This window comes from Phoenix dactylifera, chromosome 16 (genome assembly GCF_009389715.1).
Source record: "Phoenix dactylifera cultivar Barhee BC4 chromosome 16, palm_55x_up_171113_PBpolish2nd_filt_p, whole genome shotgun sequence".
Taxonomy (NCBI): domain Eukaryota; kingdom Viridiplantae; phylum Streptophyta; class Magnoliopsida; order Arecales; family Arecaceae; genus Phoenix; species Phoenix dactylifera.
In genome coordinates this window covers 5,214,776-5,233,441 of record NC_052407.1, presented here as the reverse complement: position 1 = coordinate 5,233,441, position 18,666 = coordinate 5,214,776, and the positions used below count along the sequence as shown (strand labels likewise).

At 37.8% G+C, this 18,666-nt stretch overlaps 1 protein-coding gene and 3 non-coding genes across 4 annotated transcripts; 3 read left to right on the top strand and 1 right to left on the bottom strand.

The window, feature by feature from the left end:
* Positions 1–7,186: 7,186 nt before the first annotated feature.
* On the bottom strand, positions 7,187–7,896 carry LOC113463144. Its single transcript, XM_026807177.2, has one exon. The coding sequence runs from the start codon at positions 7,749–7,751 to the stop codon at positions 7,245–7,247; it is 507 nt and encodes a 168-aa protein (XP_026662978.1). The 5' UTR covers positions 7,752–7,896; the 3' UTR covers positions 7,187–7,244.
* Positions 7,897–15,972: 8,076 nt separating this feature from the next.
* On the top strand, positions 15,973–16,060 carry LOC113463150. The gene has a single exon (XR_003386892.1). It is a non-coding gene; the product is annotated as a small nucleolar RNA snoR126 (small nucleolar RNA).
* Positions 16,061–16,214: 154 nt separating this feature from the next.
* LOC113463148 lies at positions 16,215–16,306 on the top strand. The gene has a single exon (XR_003386890.1). It is a non-coding gene; the product is annotated as a small nucleolar RNA snoR8a (small nucleolar RNA).
* A 568-nt stretch (positions 16,307–16,874) lies between these two features.
* Positions 16,875–16,971, top strand: LOC113463149. The gene has a single exon (XR_003386891.1). It is a non-coding gene; the product is annotated as a small nucleolar RNA snoR8a (small nucleolar RNA).
* The last annotated feature ends 1,695 nt before the right edge of the window (positions 16,972–18,666 follow it).

The following is an 18,666-nucleotide window of genomic DNA, read 5'->3' as shown; positions in this document are numbered from 1 at the left end:
CCAACTGGCGGCACCGGCGGCAGCCGTGGTTCCACCTGCAGCAGCCACGGCCCAACCGGGAGCTCTCCTCCTCCACCTCCGGCGAAGGAGATGGAGCACGGCCATCCGTCGCGGAGCGGCAGAACCGGCCGAAGCCGGTGGTGCACGTTGACACCTGCGGTCGACCCAACGGTGTCACGACGGCCACAACGGGAAGATCCCCCTTCGGCTCGTCTGCTCCGACCACCTCCGATCTAGATCAAGCCGGTTCCACCCATAGAAACCGAACTTGCACGAGTCGAGGATCCTCCCCATGAATCGAGAGGTAGGTTCATCTTTGGATTTTTAGATCTAGGGTTTTAATGAAAAGGGGAAGCCACCATCGGATGAAGGAGAAAGGTCCTCGGCCAATGTCGGATCACAGTCGATCATTGCATAGACCTTTATCCTCCCTCCTCTTCATCTTCTTCCCACCCCGATTCCTCTGTTAATCATCACCTAGCTAGAATAGATCTAACCTAATAGCATGTAGATCATGAATGGGGCAATGAGTTAAGGGTTTACCTAGCTCCGAGGAGCTGTGAGGCATTCCGGCGAGCTGCTGTGTTTGCTCCGGCAGCGCAGTGCGATGACGCGCTGGAAATTCTCCCTCCTCCGGCGCTACTGCTCTCGGTCCGGCTCCTTGCACAGAAGAAAGAAGGTGAGTAGGGAGGTAAGAGGTGGTCGATGGAGTTCTTTGTGACTCCATGGGCTTTTGTAGCTCCTCATCCAGCTCGGAGGGGTGGGGGACCGCGGCTGTTAGGCAGTTTTAACTGCCTCAACAACTGCCGTTCTCCACCGCCTTATTCCCGAAATCACCAGATGGACCGCCGACTTTGGTCCATGCCGGTCCATCTGGTCTGGGGTTTACAACCCTTCTTGCAACTCCATATCTCTTTCAATTCCACTCTCATCAGATCATTGGAGTAACATCTTGTGAGGATATGTGCTGATGTGTGTTTAATCCCACATAAGTTATTTACTGGGTAGATTTTGGGTACTTATAGAGGATCAAAAAACCCAAACAATACCTTCGGCTAGCCATTTTGGGTGAAGTACTGAGTTGTTACAAATGATATCAAGGCGGACCTAGCCCATAACCTATATAGACTATAGGACACTGCAACACAGATTCATTGGGGCTGACCACATGCCGATTATGATGGTTGTAATTAGATTTAAATGGATTTGATCCTTTAGCCTAACAAGGATATCAGGGCTTAAATGGAGGAAGTATGTGAGGATCCATGCGGGCGTGTGTTTAGTCCCACATCGGTTATTCGCTAGGTAGATTTTGGGTACTTATACAGAATCAAAAAACCTAAATAATACTTTGTAACTAGCCACTTTGGGTAACATCCTCGGTTATTTCGCATCCAATAAGACATATAGAGGAGATGGAGTAAAACGCCTTAGAATTACTTTGCCATGTCTACTTGGGTGGTGGCTTCCTCATTTGCTTGTCCCTTTGGCTGCAATTTTTTGGTATCATAGCTCTAGTTCTGCACCATTAGATTCTATAGCAGTCCGAGTACCCTCAAAAACTGTGGCAGTTCAAATCCTATACGACACTACTATGAAATTCCTACAACCAGTATATGTTGCTGACATCCATTACATTGGATTGTTGATTTTAGATACGAAGCCAATCTTACCCTCAATTTTTGTTCGGTCTATCAAAAATTTCAATGCACCCAAACTGCGGTAATTTGCTGCAACCCATATTTTGGAGGATCTGCCCTTCTGATGAAGGGCGACCGGATGCAAGTATACCTAAGATTAAGCTGCGCACATGCAACAAACGTGTATGGTTATGATCCTAGTGCAATTAAGGGCCTCTATCTTTTTTATTTCTATAAAGCTTGTAAATGTTATGAAGAGTGAGAACAGGCATGCAAAAACTTAAAATTATATTAAAATGATAATATTTTGGTAAATAAGGATCCATAAAGCTAATTCTAAATAGTTGGGATAAGGCTTGATGGTTATAGCTATGGTACTTGTTAATAAGAGAAGAAGTCTAAAAATGCATGTTGGTTCTTGTTATAGTAACAATCTATTGCACACTGCTTAAAAATGAAGAATGGAAAAAAATTTCATCTATGCTTATATTTCATCTTGAAAACTGAAGCATCAAATTGCTAACCATCCGAGCACAACCACATCCAATTGCAGATAATTTCCTATGATGTTCACATGATCAGAGAGCACAAAATATCTCCTGAAAGCAAGCTGTGCATACTTGGAACTCAGCTTCATCTAAGCGTAAACCAACCTTCTCAGAACTGACCCTTGGCAGAGCTTCAGCCCCTTCAAATCTCATGGTGACAAGAAGGAAAAAACGAAGTAACTTTGAATTCATGTCTTCCAAGAACTGCACAATAAGAAGAAAGTACCAAATAGACACAAACATCACCTTGACGTTTTCCCCACAACAAATCCAAGTGCGCCACCAAAAGATCATCCAAATGTAATCAATAAGAAAAAGGAAACTTTAAAGCAGTACTAACTATTAAGCAACCTTCTTTATCTGAATTCCATATAAATGAATTGAATACCTTAATAAGGGCAAGTCCATGGTGGATAGCAACAGGCTCCACATAGGATTTCACAGCCTAGAGATGATTAAGGAGAATTAGAAAACAAAGAAGAGATCATTACGAAGAAATCGCAGAGATATGGCAGAGTATCGTGGAGAGCTCGGAATTAACGCAGGGAGGAGCGCTTCAATGCTAATTAAAAGAGGAGGGAGGAAGGGGCTCCGCCACCATGAATGGCCTCGGTCCGACGGGGTGGCACGGACGGCGGCGGCGGCGAAGCGCCGGTGGCCGAGATGGGGCGTTGCAAGGATGAGGAGGCCGGCCGGCGGCGGCGGAGGCTGGAGGGAGAAGCTCCGGTAGGGTTTATGAACTCGGCGTCGGACGAAGGCACCGTGCGAGGTAGAGGAGTAGAAACAGTGGTGGCGGCAATACGAATGGTGGTCTTGATCTGCCCCCAACTCCATGGACCATGGCCATCGACCTCACACGGTACAAGCTCTAGACTCAAGCTGGAGCTTGGCAATTGCTGTCGCTGCAAGTGGAGCAGCATCTGGGAAGGCAGGAAGCAGAGGAGAACTCGAAGCTTTGCTAACCAGCGAGCTCATCCTCTCTGTTGCGGTCCATCGCCATAGATAGACATCGCTGGAAGCTATGGCAGTGAGGCGAACTGTGGATTTCTTTGGCTGCCAATGGCAACGATGGAGGGCGGTTTGTCCCAGACTCCTATGATGAGGATCCAGCACCAGGAACTCGATGAACATGACCTCTGTTTTGGGGTTGGACGGCCTCATCAGGACGAAGTCCTCGCACACATCCCCGAGCAGCAAGCTCATGGTTAGTCAATACTGGATTAACTACAATCATGCTAATTTTGCAGAGCAGAGAGATGAGAAATACTAGTGATAAGACGCATCCTGAATCAAATATGTATTTAAACAATAGGATCATAGGAACTTGGTGAATTTGTGTATAAATGAAGTACGTTTTTAATGGCTAGATCATATTCAAAAAAATAAAATAGTAAGCTAGATCATATTCAAAAAAATAAAATAGTAATAATAGAAAATAAGTCATAAATAAGCTAGATCATATTCAAAAAAAATAAAATAAAATGATAAAATAAGAAGAATATAAAATAGTGACTCAGCCAATCTAAAAGTGTAATAGCATGCTTCATTACTTTTGGTTACAAATAGCATTCTTACCGTAACAATGCAAGACTTCATCCAAAAGGCTAGTTAGATGAAATTTTTTGAATTCCTTAGTTTTATATAAATACTCAAGATCTTTCCGATGAATAACTAATATAGGACTTAATACATGCCTACACAGATCCTCACATCCTCCTCTTATTTAAGGCCTAATATTCTTGTCAAGCTAAGGGTGCAAATTCATTCAAATCTAATCATAAACATAATGATTGGCCTGTGGTCAACCCCAATGAAGCTCGTGATGTAGTGTTGTCTAGTCCATATGGGATATGAACTGGGTTTCCTTTGATACCATTTATAACAATCCGGTACCTTACTCAAAAGGGCTAGCTAGATGATATTTTTTGAGTTCCTTAGTCATGTATAAGTATCCAAGATCTATTCGATGAATAACCAACGTGGAAGTGAACACACACTCGTACGGATTCTCGCACTTATTTTAGCCTAATCTGAGTGCAGTCTTTGAATCTTTTCTTTGATCACAAGAATTGAACTTCTTGAGCAATCAAAAACTCTGAACACTCTAGGCAGTCCTTTGTAAAGCTTATAAGCATAACTATATTAAATGACTCAACCCTGAGCATTTGATGGGGACAGATCTTTGGAATAGTGAGGAGGGAGTCACTTGCAGCAATGGAGTCAAAAAAAGTTGGCAGTTGTTATTAGCAAGTAGACTTGGTTGGGTCATCGGTGATTTATTATATGGGTTCGGGTAAGAAGGGGGAGTCATCGACGAAGATGAGGAGGATAGGGAAGCAAATCTATGCAATGGAGGACATTGAATTGCTCTTTGTGATGGCTAAAAGGCCTTGCCATTGATGGGTGTAAAAGGTTGGGCTATAAATTAAACCGCTGTTCCAACCCCTTTTATCCCATTCTTCTACTCCTTGAACTCATCCATCCCCAGATAACAAGTAAAGTTTTAATCTTTTCATGATTTCTTGAAAGATCTCAAATTATTATAATATAAAAATAATGATGATGATAGTAATATAATCTTTTCATGATATCATATAATACAATATAATATTATAATACTATTAATATATTATATGATATAATATGATATATATTATATGCTATTATATTATACTATAAAAATTATTATTAAGACATATTTTTAACTTATAAATTATTTTACATTAATTTAAAAAAATTTATTGTCGGCTCAAACCTGGTTATCTCAAATGAATTTTTGCTAAAAAAGAGTTTCTCGATGTATCTCAAAGTAGAGCTTTTTTCCAAAAACTTTAAATTGGAGTTTTTCTCAAGTAGACCCTTTTCAGCTTTTAAAGAAACCAGAAAGTTATTTCTAAAGTTTTACCAAACATCTTTAAATCTTCCAAAAAGGCTTCTGACCCTTTAAGAGTTATTTTTTGGCCCTCCAAAAACAATGCTAAATGAGACATAATTGAAAGTTTTAAAGGAGAGAGGGTATGTGTAAATGGCCAAAAGTCGGGGAGATCAAAATATAATTTTTCCGAAATTCCACAGAGAGTAATGCATCATATAAGAGCCCTTTATAATGTGCCAGATAGGCATGCTTAAGAATCACAAAGCATCAATTAAAAATAGATAGGTGGTACTAACATAGGCTCCGTTACTCCTAGATCCCTCCTACTCTACTTGTTTTACGGAGCCTTCGGTCATCCCCTTCTCTCCTCCTTTCTCCCTCCCTCTATCTCCGGCTAACCATTGCCACCTCTAGCTAGTAACTTGACCACTAGCACCATCATCCTAAACACATCCATTTCTTTTCTCCTCTTGTCCTAGATGGCTCTACCCATGCTACCCTACTTGACGCAAGCAGGGAAGGTTTGATGTTAGCTTCAGAATTACCCAAAGGAAGACTAAGTGTATGCATTTAAAATGAAACTTCAGCCTAGAATTTGAAAGCAAATATTGATTTTAAAATTATAAGGGAAAGGATTTAGATATCAAGAAATAAATTAGAATAGGATAATTATTAGCTACTTGTCTTGCTACCAAGAGGACCTCCCGTTTTCAAGGACGCTTTTGAGACACTCCATGACCGAGTACTCTACAAACTACTTGCATGGCCATTCTCCAAGATCCATCAGAATCGTGCAAAATTCACCATTGGAGGCTCAATATATAAATCAATACAATGCAATATTGTATATAAATGAAATTTACAATAAATCCATAAAAATGGTTGTCTTATTGATTCTTTCCCGATCTATTTCTTTCTATGTGATCTGATGGATTTGATCATTCTTAAATGTTGGCTTGATTTTCATCTGAGTCTTGGCCATCACATGTCGAAGCTTATATATCTCTCTTTCCTACTTTCGTACCTCGATTTTGGAATTTTTTCTATCAACATTTAATTTGTGATATTCAGATCTCCACTAAAACGTGATATGATGTGAGCTAGAAATCAAGAACTTTACGGAGGGTATCCAAGTCCTAGCTCCTCACCCTAGATTATGGAGCTCATTAAATTTTGCTGCCGTATAGCTTGTCATATTTGGTGGGCTAGAAATGAGGGAGTATTTAATGCTCATCCTTTTTCTTCTAAATATATCCTTAGTAGGGCTGTAACCTAGGCCAATCAGTTAACTACTGCCATCGCTTATCCAGCTTTCATTAGGAGTGAATATGGGGTTCTCAACCTACTCTCTCTTCTGCAGTGATTAACTTCATCTGCGAACTCCCACTCCATGACATCTTGAAGATAAATTTTGATAGTAGTACACTAAAAATTGGTTCCTGCGGAGGCAAGATTTATCGTACCGGTACCGAATCCTATACCGGTGCCACACTAGTATAGTATCGATACAGTATAATACAAAAATTTTTTAGCATACTGAGCGTCGGTACGCTATAGGTACCAAACCAGTATGGTACGGTACGTCTAATACCATTCAGTACGATATGGTACGGCATATCATATTTGGAGGTGCTACTTTTGCTGTTGTTATTAGAGATCACAACCTGCAAAGTAATAGTAGTGAGCGGCAGGAGAAGGATGCTAAATGCATTAGCTCCTCTGGCTGAACTTATGACTGCATGGAAGGGGTTTGCATATGCTATATATCAAGTTCATGCTTCGTCTATATGGACCAACAGGTTGCCTGAACTTCACTCAGACATTCACCCACTTCTCCTGGATGTGAGGTGCATGTCCCAGAGGCTGCTTCCCATATATTCAGACAAGGGAATGGACCGGCGGTTTATGTAGCATCGCATATGGCTCATCACTCCGCGGATTGTTTGTGGATTACTCCCAGGAGCTCAAAGATTGATCATATTCTGATACTCTTGGATATATTTACCCGTGCCATGTGTGATGTGTAAATCCATCGGTTTAATAAAAAAAAAGCAAAAACTATAAAGAAAAAGATATGTTGCAGTAACTTAAACTTAAAAGAAGAAGAAGAAGAAGAAGAGGTGATTTTATTTATTAAACTGTTCAGAAATTGAAGCAATGAACCAACCAAAGCCTAAAAGATCAGTAACCTCGGTCCTTAAGGCTGTTGATCCCCATCCTAACATGTCCTTTCCCGAACTTTTTGTCTTTAAGACGGATTTCAGGAAGTTGAGACAGCCTCACCATGCTATCCTCCCTAACTTCACATGTATGCTTGCAAGAAAACGCATGCTCAACCTTCTCAAAGCCAACCTTCCCCTTAGTGGCTTTGCCTTGCTTCTTAACAGTACTCTTGGTGCACTCCAAGTAGGCGGCGAGAAAGGGGTCCTTCTCCGTTTGTGACATCCCTTTCTTGGACGAGATTCTTCGAGGAGGCAGGAAGGGGCATGGAGGGAGAGGGACATACAGGCCATGCACCGAGAGCTTCCGGCGATCGGTGGAGCACGGTGGCGGTGGCAGCTTGAGCGGCTTTTGAGGTGGCCCGGCCTTTGGGCTCTCCTCGGTGCCTGGAGTGACCTTGCACACCCCGGGCTGGTTCTCCCATAAGAAGGGCACCTTCCCCAAGGAACGGGACCTGTGGTAGCTCATCTCTTTTCCTCTTTGTGTGGATTGAACGGTTTGAAAGTAATAGAAATGAAGTGGGTGGTTGGAAAGGGAGCTCTCATGCAGTCACGCACTTCTTGCCCTCCAACGTTTGAGTGGTATGGGAGAGGGAGATGAACAGACCAAATTGCCATGGGTGTAGGAATATGGATAGCTTGGGCTACTTGGATTGTCTTATGAGCGGAGGGGAGTAGGTGGAGAGAGAAAAAATTGACGGGGTCCTATGAGAACGAAAGGCGGCATAGTCAATCTTCCGCTCTATGGAGAAATCTTAATTTGTTTAGTATCCTAGTTCCAAGGAAATTTCCATAGTCGTGTAAAAGAAGGCAAGAATTTGTTTTGATTTGTTTGGTTCGGAAAAAAAAATCTCACTAAAATATTTTTTTTATAAAAATAATTCATGTGAATATGATGTCTCGAAAAATGGTTTTAGCATATTTAATTGATTATGGAAAAGTGGCATGTTGCAGAGTGATTTATGTTTAGTTGAGCATCTACTTTTCTGGAAAAGTTGTATGAAATACTTATTATATTTTTAATAAAGAAAAATACTTTACACATGGATTTTGATTGCTTAAAGTTAAGGTATTTTTGAAAAAAAATAAACTTCAATTTTCAACGGGCTGGAAAGTAGCTTTTTCATGTTTTTTATCTTTTTTTGAAAACTTCAACCAAACAAGAGTTATTTCTTTGTTTTTCTGTTGACCATATTTTTTTTTTCCTACCATCTAAACGAGTCCTTATTTGTTGCTTGACTGCCAATTTCTTCCCAACGTGGGAAATATGCTCAGGAGTTTGAAAGGAACAGTTTCAGTTATTATGGCTTGCTAAAATCTAATGAGTTTCTTTTTTTTTGGATATGTAACTTCTTTTTAATTAATGAGATTTGGCTGAATTCTCGCTTTCTTTTATCATAAAAGTCCAACAAACTACTTGTTATGTATCATTGTTCAAAAATTGCAACCTGCTGTCATGAAGAAAGAGCATGAGAATTTTAGAACAGTTTTAGTGGCATGCGGAACCTGAATTCAACTTTTCTTTTTGTTTCAATTTTAGGTTAAATTTGAGAAATTAATGTCGCAATACAACTAATAACAAACAATCGACATTGAAAATGTGGTTAATTTAGATGCCCTAACTTCCATTATGCTTTCCTTGCTGAAATATTTGGCCCTGCACCATTTCAACCATAGAGATGTGTCATCACAGATTAGGCAGTTCCAGTGTCTGTTTCTACTTGTCACTAAATGAAAATAATAGTATTATATTGTGATAATGATTAAGAAATTTTGATGCCATAGTCTATAAAAAGGTAGATGGGATACTTAAAATCTTTTTCAGTGTTTGCCGTCAAATTTAATGTACTTGTTGGACCTGTCAAAGGGTTCAATTGCCATAAATTATGACCAGAGTTTGTCCATAATCCTAACCCAACATCCAAAACGACACTCGGAGGAAGACGTAGTTGACCAACAAACTATCACCCACGGCATCCTCCAGCATTTAAATTGCATGTTTCAATCATTGTCGCAAATCCTTCGTCTGCTTGACTTCCATTAGGAGCAGTGGGTTTATGACATTTGTCATTTGTTTGAAATTGTATTCACAAGCTTACAACTTAGGAATCGTGTGGAACGGGACGGCCTTGCATGGCTATCGCCGCAAAGGACTCCAATCACAGATTAATCAATATAAGAAGTCAGGGCATGTTTGGTTGGAAAAAGTTGGACACTGAGGAAAAAAAAACTCTCCTTCCAACCATTTAGTTGAAAAAAATGTATTTTCATTTCAATTCTAAGAAGATATAAAATGCTCCAACCCTCCAAAATACAACCCCTTACTTTATTATAATTTTATTTATTCAAATTTTATTTCAATTCTGATTTCAGTTGCATATCAAATATATCGAAGTAAATAAGTATTCTGATTTCCATTTTAATCTATTTTGATTCTATTTCCACAATGAACTGATTTTAGTTTTCAGATAGCAAATATAAATTGAATGCTAGAATTTCTCTCTCAAAAAAAAATAATCATTATAAAATAAGTCTTTCTTGAAAAGGACAATGATGGCTGCTTTAGCTCCTCATAAGAAATTAAACACGCTTTGAATGCTAATTTAACTTGTACGAAATAGGTAGGATTGCTAAGGATGTTGCCATTAAAATTGGATAAGGATACATGTATCATATTTATTTTAAATTCTGAGATTGCCACTATAAAAAACTGAAATCTGATATATATTATGCAACTAACCTTGCCCCTAACCCAGGTTTCACTCTGTCACGGGACCCAGCCTATCCATCCCTACCATTCTCCTTCAATTCCTTGAAATTATGCAGGTTATTTGATATAATAACCAATGACTTTACCTTGCTAAGGTGCACCTTGTTAAATATTAATATGTCCAAATATACTAGTAATTGTTAAATATTTATGATGTAATTACTATTGCGCAAGAATAACCACTTACTAAGGTGGCGTTTGATGACCCAAATGGGATCACCAAGATGATCTTAGTTCACTCATGATTCTTATCATGGGATAATCTGATTTTTGATGATCTAAGATCACCGCATTTGGTATGCTATATTTCAATGATCAAAGATTTTTATTTTTTATGAATAACCTTTTTGCTATGTATAGGAATTAAAGATCACTAACCATATAATACCAAAACTATCCTTGATATATTCTGTAAAAATATATTTATTAATAATATACAATATATTATAATATAAATATTAATATATTAATTACTAATATATTTTATAAAATATATATTTATTAGGCCACTAAATTATTAATCCTATAAAGATATATTATTTTTTATTATAGAATTAAAATTTGTATTTATACTTATAATATATTATTTTAATGTTAATATTTATTTTGATTAGAAAAATAAGGCAAATAGATGTAATATATTTAAAACATTTATTATATAAACATAAACTATAATAATATATTTCTACTATAATTTAAAATTATCATTGAATAATAATATAACAATAATATGATTAATAATATATTATAATATAATATATATCATAAATACAATATATATAATATTAATATAATATATTGACAGTATATTGATATACCAATTTATTTAGTTGGATCAAGGTGCGCTTTTGTCCTTAAATTTCAGCTCAAGATTATTGTGCTAGGATGATTATGAATTTCCGACCTCAAGGATAGGTATTCCATCACTGGGTTAGACGATGATTTAAGAAGTGGAACCTTAGTATGATCATCCGGTACCAAACGCCCCCTAAATGTCTTCCTTTTTTTAAGGGACCAGTTAAAGCAAAAATTTGAGATTTAGATGAATGACAATGTTGGGAGGAAATATGTGTTTTTCATGCTACATGTAGGTTGATTTCCCTTACAAATCCTGCCATTGCAACCACAGTTTCAATAACGACATAACTGCATTATGATTCTATTTGTTATTGTAGTGGAAATTAACAACCAATAACAAAAAGCAAAATGATGTAGCTCCCCAAATCACAGTTGGCCAAATAAAAACATTCTTTCATAGATTAAATTTGAAAATGTTATTTTATTTGAACAGGTGTTATTTAAATTACATAATGGGCCAAAGATAATAGAATAACAAGCGGATGACATATGTTATCTAAGTTTTTATTACTATTATATATAACATAATACTCGCTCCAAATCAGATATAACAACTTAATGGGGATTGTTGTCTTAAACCATCCCTTTTTTATACTTTACCAAGGAAAAGTCCCTTAAACCCTGCACATACCCTATGGAAAGCCTAAGCCCAGAAGACAAATATGGCCCAATCCGCTGTTGTCTTCCAGCCAACCTAAAAGGTGACTTGGGTCAAGTGGGAGTAGACCAATCTGTCCCAACTTAAATGGAGCCACCAACCTCATTTGGATCATATAATCTTCATAGATCCAGGGATCAGGGCTATCAGGACGCCTCCATGATCCCCATGACTCTTGATGCCTATTTTTTCTTTCGGTAAACCGAATTTATGAAACCAATCTAGAATAAATACATTCACAGAAATTGAAAAATAAAACAATAAGAAATTCAGCAAAAATATCGCCCAGAATCATTTATAAAGTAGATCCAATATGATTAGTCATGTACATTGGCGTTCAATATATAGCATTGTTAGTTTCTTTATAAACATATTTTATTTTAAAAGATTGTAGACCTGCTATTATTTTTCAGCAATCTTATCGAAATGGATGAGAACCAACCTTAAGATTGTCGAATTTCTCGTCAACATGACTAACGTTGCTGCCCTCATTGCCAACCTCAAGAACTCTCATCATCACCAACCTCGCCATGTCTCTTACCGTCTCTATGTCTTCTCCTTTTCCCATGGCGTTGGAGAGGGAAGGATGAAATCTAGTGAAGAGGAAGAGGATTGATTGGTTACGTTGGGATGGAAGGAATCAAGAAAATTTTTCAAAGCAATTGAACCATCTATGCTCAACGATTCAGACCCATTTTTTATATACCCTAGAAACCCCGTGGGTGGCAAGTTGGTCAGGTAGATCCGTCCTCAAACATTGCTAAGAAGTAATATCAAGTTCAACATCAAAAATATTTTCTATGAACGAGTTTTTGAATGTAAATTGAATGACCATTGTCTACTTCATGTAAAGCTAATAATCAATGACTTAAATTTGATTATATGTTGAGGGTGCCAACTAGTGTATGTATAAATATGTACAAATATTTTTCTTCTTCTTTTGGTCTTTGGTTGAAAAATGGATCAAATTTCAATATTTCGACATCCGTATTTGTTTTCAATTTTAATATATTTCAATATCTATATGATTTTAATATTCATATTTGTTTTTGGTTCACGAATACAGATAGGAATGCAAATATTCAAATGGTTCAAGTATGCTTCTAGCATCACATATTGCTTTTGAGAAAATATTTGCAATGACTCTTGTTCTTTTAGGAGTAATTTGAAAATTGTGTTAGTTTTAGCTCAGCAAAATACTGATCTTTGACCAAGGAAACTAGTGCCTAGCATTCATGGTTACAAACTAAAGATTAAATATACAAGCATCCTGGAATCAAGAAAGATGAACACCATTCATCAAATGGATAATAGTATCCTTCCCTAGGTCCAGAACAATATAAACGCAAAAAAAGAAAAAAAAAATCAGATATGACCGGACCTCGATTTCAATCGATCTGCTTTGATCCACCATTCAAATTAGACTACTATTGCTACTTATGATGATGTCCCTCTTAGGATCCACAAACAATTGCCTTGTGGTAGCAAACTAGAAAGTGCGAATCTATCTGAAGCATGGCCAAATTTGATAATTAACCGGTGCAGGATTGTAAAGGCATTTAGGAGGATCAAGGAAGTAGCAAAGGGATGGTGATGACAGTGGTGCGAACCTTCGCTAGGATAGTACTAAAGATAGTGAAAGATGGAGAAAATATTGGACATCTCGACCTCAGACCGAACTGACCTCCTTGGCCTAGGGCAAGAACTGAGGCGTATGGTCTCGACCCCAACTGAAGAGTCAGTAAGCGAAGAGAACAACCTTGGCCTCTGCTAAACAGTAGAGCAGCTGAAGTGAGTTAGCACGGCCTCGCCTGAGGAGCTAATCAGCACGAGTCACCAGGGGTTGATAGCCCCAATAACCGACCGTCATGGCAATTCACAGTCATGTTGACATCACGTCCTACGTTAAACCAATCTCCAATGCAATAGATGGTTTCATGTACCATGAGGTGCCCGTGCCTATACAAACATGGGCTGCTGCACAATGCACAATGAAGGCCGAGCCTTTCCAGTTCAAGCACAAATTAGAGAGCAGTCTGACTCGTTGAACGTGAAAGATGAGATCGCATGTTATATAATAGTGATCTTATTATTAATTTTGCTCCTGTCCAACTTTATTATTATTACTATTATTATTATTATTGTTGTTATTATTATTATTATTATTATTATTATTATTATTATTATTATTAATGCCCTCATAGTGAAACATGGTTGCACCCCCATCTTTCATGGGGAAAATGTCCCCACCCTTTCTAGTTTCCTGGCTCCTTTTAGCATGAGGATAAGGTTTTATGCTAACCATATACCATTTGCTATTCCGGCATAGAAGTAGAAGATTTGGTCAAAACCATTTTATGATCAATTTGTTGATACACTGTTCAAGCTCCTTTTTGAATAAGCCTGTGCCTCTCTTTATGCCAATTTCTTGTACCAATTATGTCTCTCATTTTACTTTTATATTATCAATAATATTACATGAATTATAATATAATTATATATAATCATTAACATACCAAAAATATCTTGATATATTATATATGTTTACTGATACTCAAAGTACTATTATAATATCTATCGTGGTTCAAATTTGGCCCGAAAGTGACCACGCCGGTGGAGTCGAAGGAGCCGACGGTGGTTGAAAGGGAAAGATGGGAGCTACCTCCTGCGCGACGGCCGCGGATCTGCACAAAGCCTCATCGGTATTTCCGGTAAGGGTCCTCCGATGATCAAGTTAGAGTGGGATAAATTTGGTTTAGCCAAAAGTCCCTTAGAAGTTACATGACCGAGCTATTTATAGCCTCGGTGGAGTGGCCCAGGTGGCGGAGGCACTGTCAGCCCTCATCATAAGGGGGTATGGCTCTGAGCCGGATGGCGCGTAACTTAGGCTGGCTGGTGGCGTGAGGTACTGCCCGTTCTTGAGAACGACAAGGTATTGACAGTCACGACAAGGTATGGTCGGAGTAGTCAAGGTGTCATCTAACTGCTGAAGACCGGTTATGGAGACATGACACAGTAGTGTTGTGAAGTATGGCCACGTAGGTGGGCGTAGGCCTGCACATAGGTGCAGTCGTTGGCGAGGCCGAGCTCGTTAAGTAGTCGCGTTGTGCGTTTGACGAGGTCGGCTTGGCGGGTGCTGGAAATAGCTCGACTTTCCGGATTCCGAAGCGTGCTTGGTGGAGCGCCCCGAGCTCGAGAATCGGGGCGTACTGCTGAGATAGGCGCTCCGAGCTTGGTTGGGGTAGGTCGGCAAATATTTGGAGGTGCCCCGAGCTTGGTCGAATGAGTCGGCGAATATCTGAAGTTGGTGAAGCTTTTGGCGAAGTTCCGAGGTCGAGCTGATTCTGAGCCGACGTGAAGATTCAGCTGATGGTCGTTGACGTTTAGTAGGCCGAAACTGTGCGGCCTTTTAGTTATAGGCTGGACGATCCATTTTTCCCCATATCAATATCCATATTTGTAATTTATTTTATGAATGGACATATTTCCTTGCTAGAGCTAAAAATGATCCTATCTATGCAAATGCAGCTTGGACTCAGCAAGTAAGCCAAGCTTAAATAGTTTTCTGGAGCTCATAAACAAGCCTACCTATAATGTTTGATTTAGTCAAATAGAATAGAAAAGCTACGCTCAATATTCAAAGCTTAGCTAAGATAAGCTAGAGCAGATTCTCCATCAAGCCGGCCTCGAGCACATTGCAGATAGAGAAGAAATTAGTTAACCATTCAATTTATTTAACTTATTTTAATTTTATAAATTAGATTAAATTATATATTTAATAAAATAATTAAAATTAATTTTTAAATTTAATTTATTTAATAAATAAAATAAAATTAAGTTTATAGATTTTTGATTTATTTAAATTTTGCATGATATATGTTTAACCCACTTCTCCTGAAATCGGGGCCCAGCCCACGGCCATTCTAAACCTGACCGTGAAATCCAAGGGCCTATCTGTGAACCAATCCTCACTAAACACGTGTCCAGGTAGATCTGGTGTCCCGCCTCCCGATCCTTCACTTCCTTCCGCGCTGCGAGATCTAGGGTTAGGGTTCCCTATATAGACGACCAAAATCTATCGCTCCACTCCTCGTTATGTTTTTCTCTCTGCCCTCCTCCTCCTCCTCCTCCTTTCCCCTTTTTTTTCCAAAATTTTTCTCTATTCTTCCTAGTTGCTCTTTCGCTTTTGAAATCTATAGTATAATTCTTATCTATTTTTCGCTGATCTATTGTTTGGATCGGTTCTTCGGGAGATGGATTCCGATTCGCCCGCCCGCCGCTTCTCCGATCGGCGGCGAGGGCTCTTCAACCACTCCCTAAACTGATTAGAGGCGTTTAAAGCCCTTGCCTCTTCCACAAGATGGGTGTAGGGTTACGCTCGCCTCTATATTGTAAACGATTTCGCGGCTTGCTTACTGATTAAATTTCTCGATTCTGATATATGCTTAATGCATAGACCAAATTGATGCCTTTTTGTGCGTGTCTGAGCTAATGTTTCTCTTTTACCTTTGAATCTGAGTTTATAATGGGACAGATAATTCGAAAGTTGTTACTTTTTTTTCTTTGAGATATAAAGTTGGTACATTATGATCTTATGGTTGAGATCAGCGAGTGATTTTTTATTTGTTGTTATTATTCTCGAAACGGCTGGTGCGATGATTATAAACAATTCCTCGTTCTGAATGCTGTGGAAATTGGCATGATAGACTCATTCTACACCCATAGAATATGAGCACCACTGCCTTTTTTATCTCCTTTGATATCAAAATTCTGGTATTTTGAGTTTGATAATCAACTGGAACTATGACCAGCTTTGGTCTTCTATTAATGAGGCTCTGTTTTCTTTCCCATCTTTAATAAAGTGAGTAAAATTAATAAAGTTACATGTATTGAAAATTTCAGGATATTTCTTTTTAAAGGTGCTTGTGGTTTTCCTCTTCTTTCCCTTTTTCTGCTAGAGATTGTGGTTTTTCTTTTAGTTTGTATTTCTACTTCAAAGAAATAGATCGTTGTTAAATGTCATTGATCAATTTCTTTTCATAGAACTCGTTCTTGATGCGTTTTGATAATTCAGAATGTTCTTTGATTTAGGATTCTGGTTTGTTATTCTCCTTTTAATTATAGTTTGAATTGGTCTAATAACCCCCCATGCAGATAGGTTTTGTTATAATTAGTTAATTATTATTCTTCCTTTAAAGTGTTAGTTTAATAGTTGATATTACTGTATTTATGGATTGTTATAATGTTTTCTGTGTTTAGGGGATTGTTGTTTAAGCATGGAAGATATGTTGGCTTTTGTTTATTTTCCTGGTGCCATGATTATAAAGAAAATTCCTCGTTCTGACTGCTCAAACCATGGGCATGACAGACTTCTATTACTAGCTGGATAGTATATGAGCACCAACAAGTTTCAATTTTTTTTATTTAGAAGTTGATTGTTGAATTGGGTTAAACGATGCCTAATATTTTGAAGAAGAAGAAGAAGACGAATGGGAAGAAGAAGAAGAAGAGGAATCTGTCTATTGTGTTTGTTTGAAGATTACTGTTATCTTTAAGAGTGCAGTCCTTCGGAATTTTTGATGTGTTATGATTACTAGAAATCTTGTTTTCATTTTGTAGGTATTGGTTTTACATACTTGTTTGATTTTAATGGGAGTAGATGCTTGTGACTATTTTAAAACTTTCCTACTTTTGTAATTAATTCATTGTTCTCTAGTTTATGTAAATTGCAATGCAATAACATATATCTGATAGGATTCTAAATGCAAAAAAGTGAATATATAAACCATAGATGATTCTATAGTGAACAAGGCAAGCTGTGGCTGAACAAGTGCAAAACAGAATGGTATGCTATGTACATTGTACACCTTTATGCCTTGATGGGATGGCTTAAGATGAGGATATCATTAATTCAAAATGGTTGGTAATTGGATGTTACCATGAATATTGTGTTGACTAGTTATATTGCACGTGCTTATGCACATGTAACCAAGAAAAGCAGTGGTTCATGAATTTGCAATGCAACACCAAAATAGATAAAACATAATAATAAATATTTATATTAAAAATTCAACAATAAAACCAATAGAACTGGTTTTAATACATGTAAAAACTGTTGAAAATTTTATCAAATTATTATCCAATTTTAAAAGAAGACTGGAAGGGAGCACAAGTTCTAAGTAATGTAGGAGAGAGTTCATATGAGAGTGAGAATTTAGGCAACTGTTAGCTTGAAAGGCTGGCTCTGGACTTGTGACTGAAGTCTGCATGGGCCTATGAAGAATTATAAGTGAATAGATGTGTTTCATCAAAGTTTGCAACTCTAAACCCTGTACATGTGTGGTGACTCTTTATCATACCCACACTCCGTTCTCATCATGGCTAAAAGACCTGTTTGGCAGAAAGGTATAAGAATTTGGAATCTTTTATTTCGAGATAGTGGGATGCTTACATACAATTGGAGGAGGACTATGCAGCTTTTATATAAACCATCATTAAAAAAACTATATGTCGAAGGGATGAGTGTCCCTAGTAAATGATGGAGAGAATGGGTACGGGAAATTAGTTGAGTAGGTGGTTAAGAAGCTGCAGTATATTGCTAGTTATTTGAAAATAACATTTTTATTTAAATTTTTTTTGAGTTTTTAAAAGTGGCTAATCCAAGTGCTAGCAACTTGTGTTGGAATCTACTAGAGGATTTAAAATGGGAATTGGTTGCATGGTAGTTTTGACATTCAGATCTTCAAGGAGGATTATTTGGACAAACAATTTTTTCTAACTTTTATTTGGTTTTGTGAGGATGGTAAAGCTGAAGGTTAGTCACTTGAGTGTTTTATTATTAATTTACATTGAAATGTTCTACATAGCATCTGCATCTTGCTTAAGTATCTGAATTCTCTAATTTGGGTCTGCAAAAGACCAGAAGGCATGAAAGTTGGTGGCATTGGTGAAATTTAGGTTGGATTAAATTTAGACTCAGTTGATTAGAAAGTATTATTGGCTTTTTTTGAATATATTTTATTAGAGAACTGATGATGCATTTTGATCAATACCAATTATAATTTGTTTTCTGGTCTTCGTTATAGACCCTTTCAACAA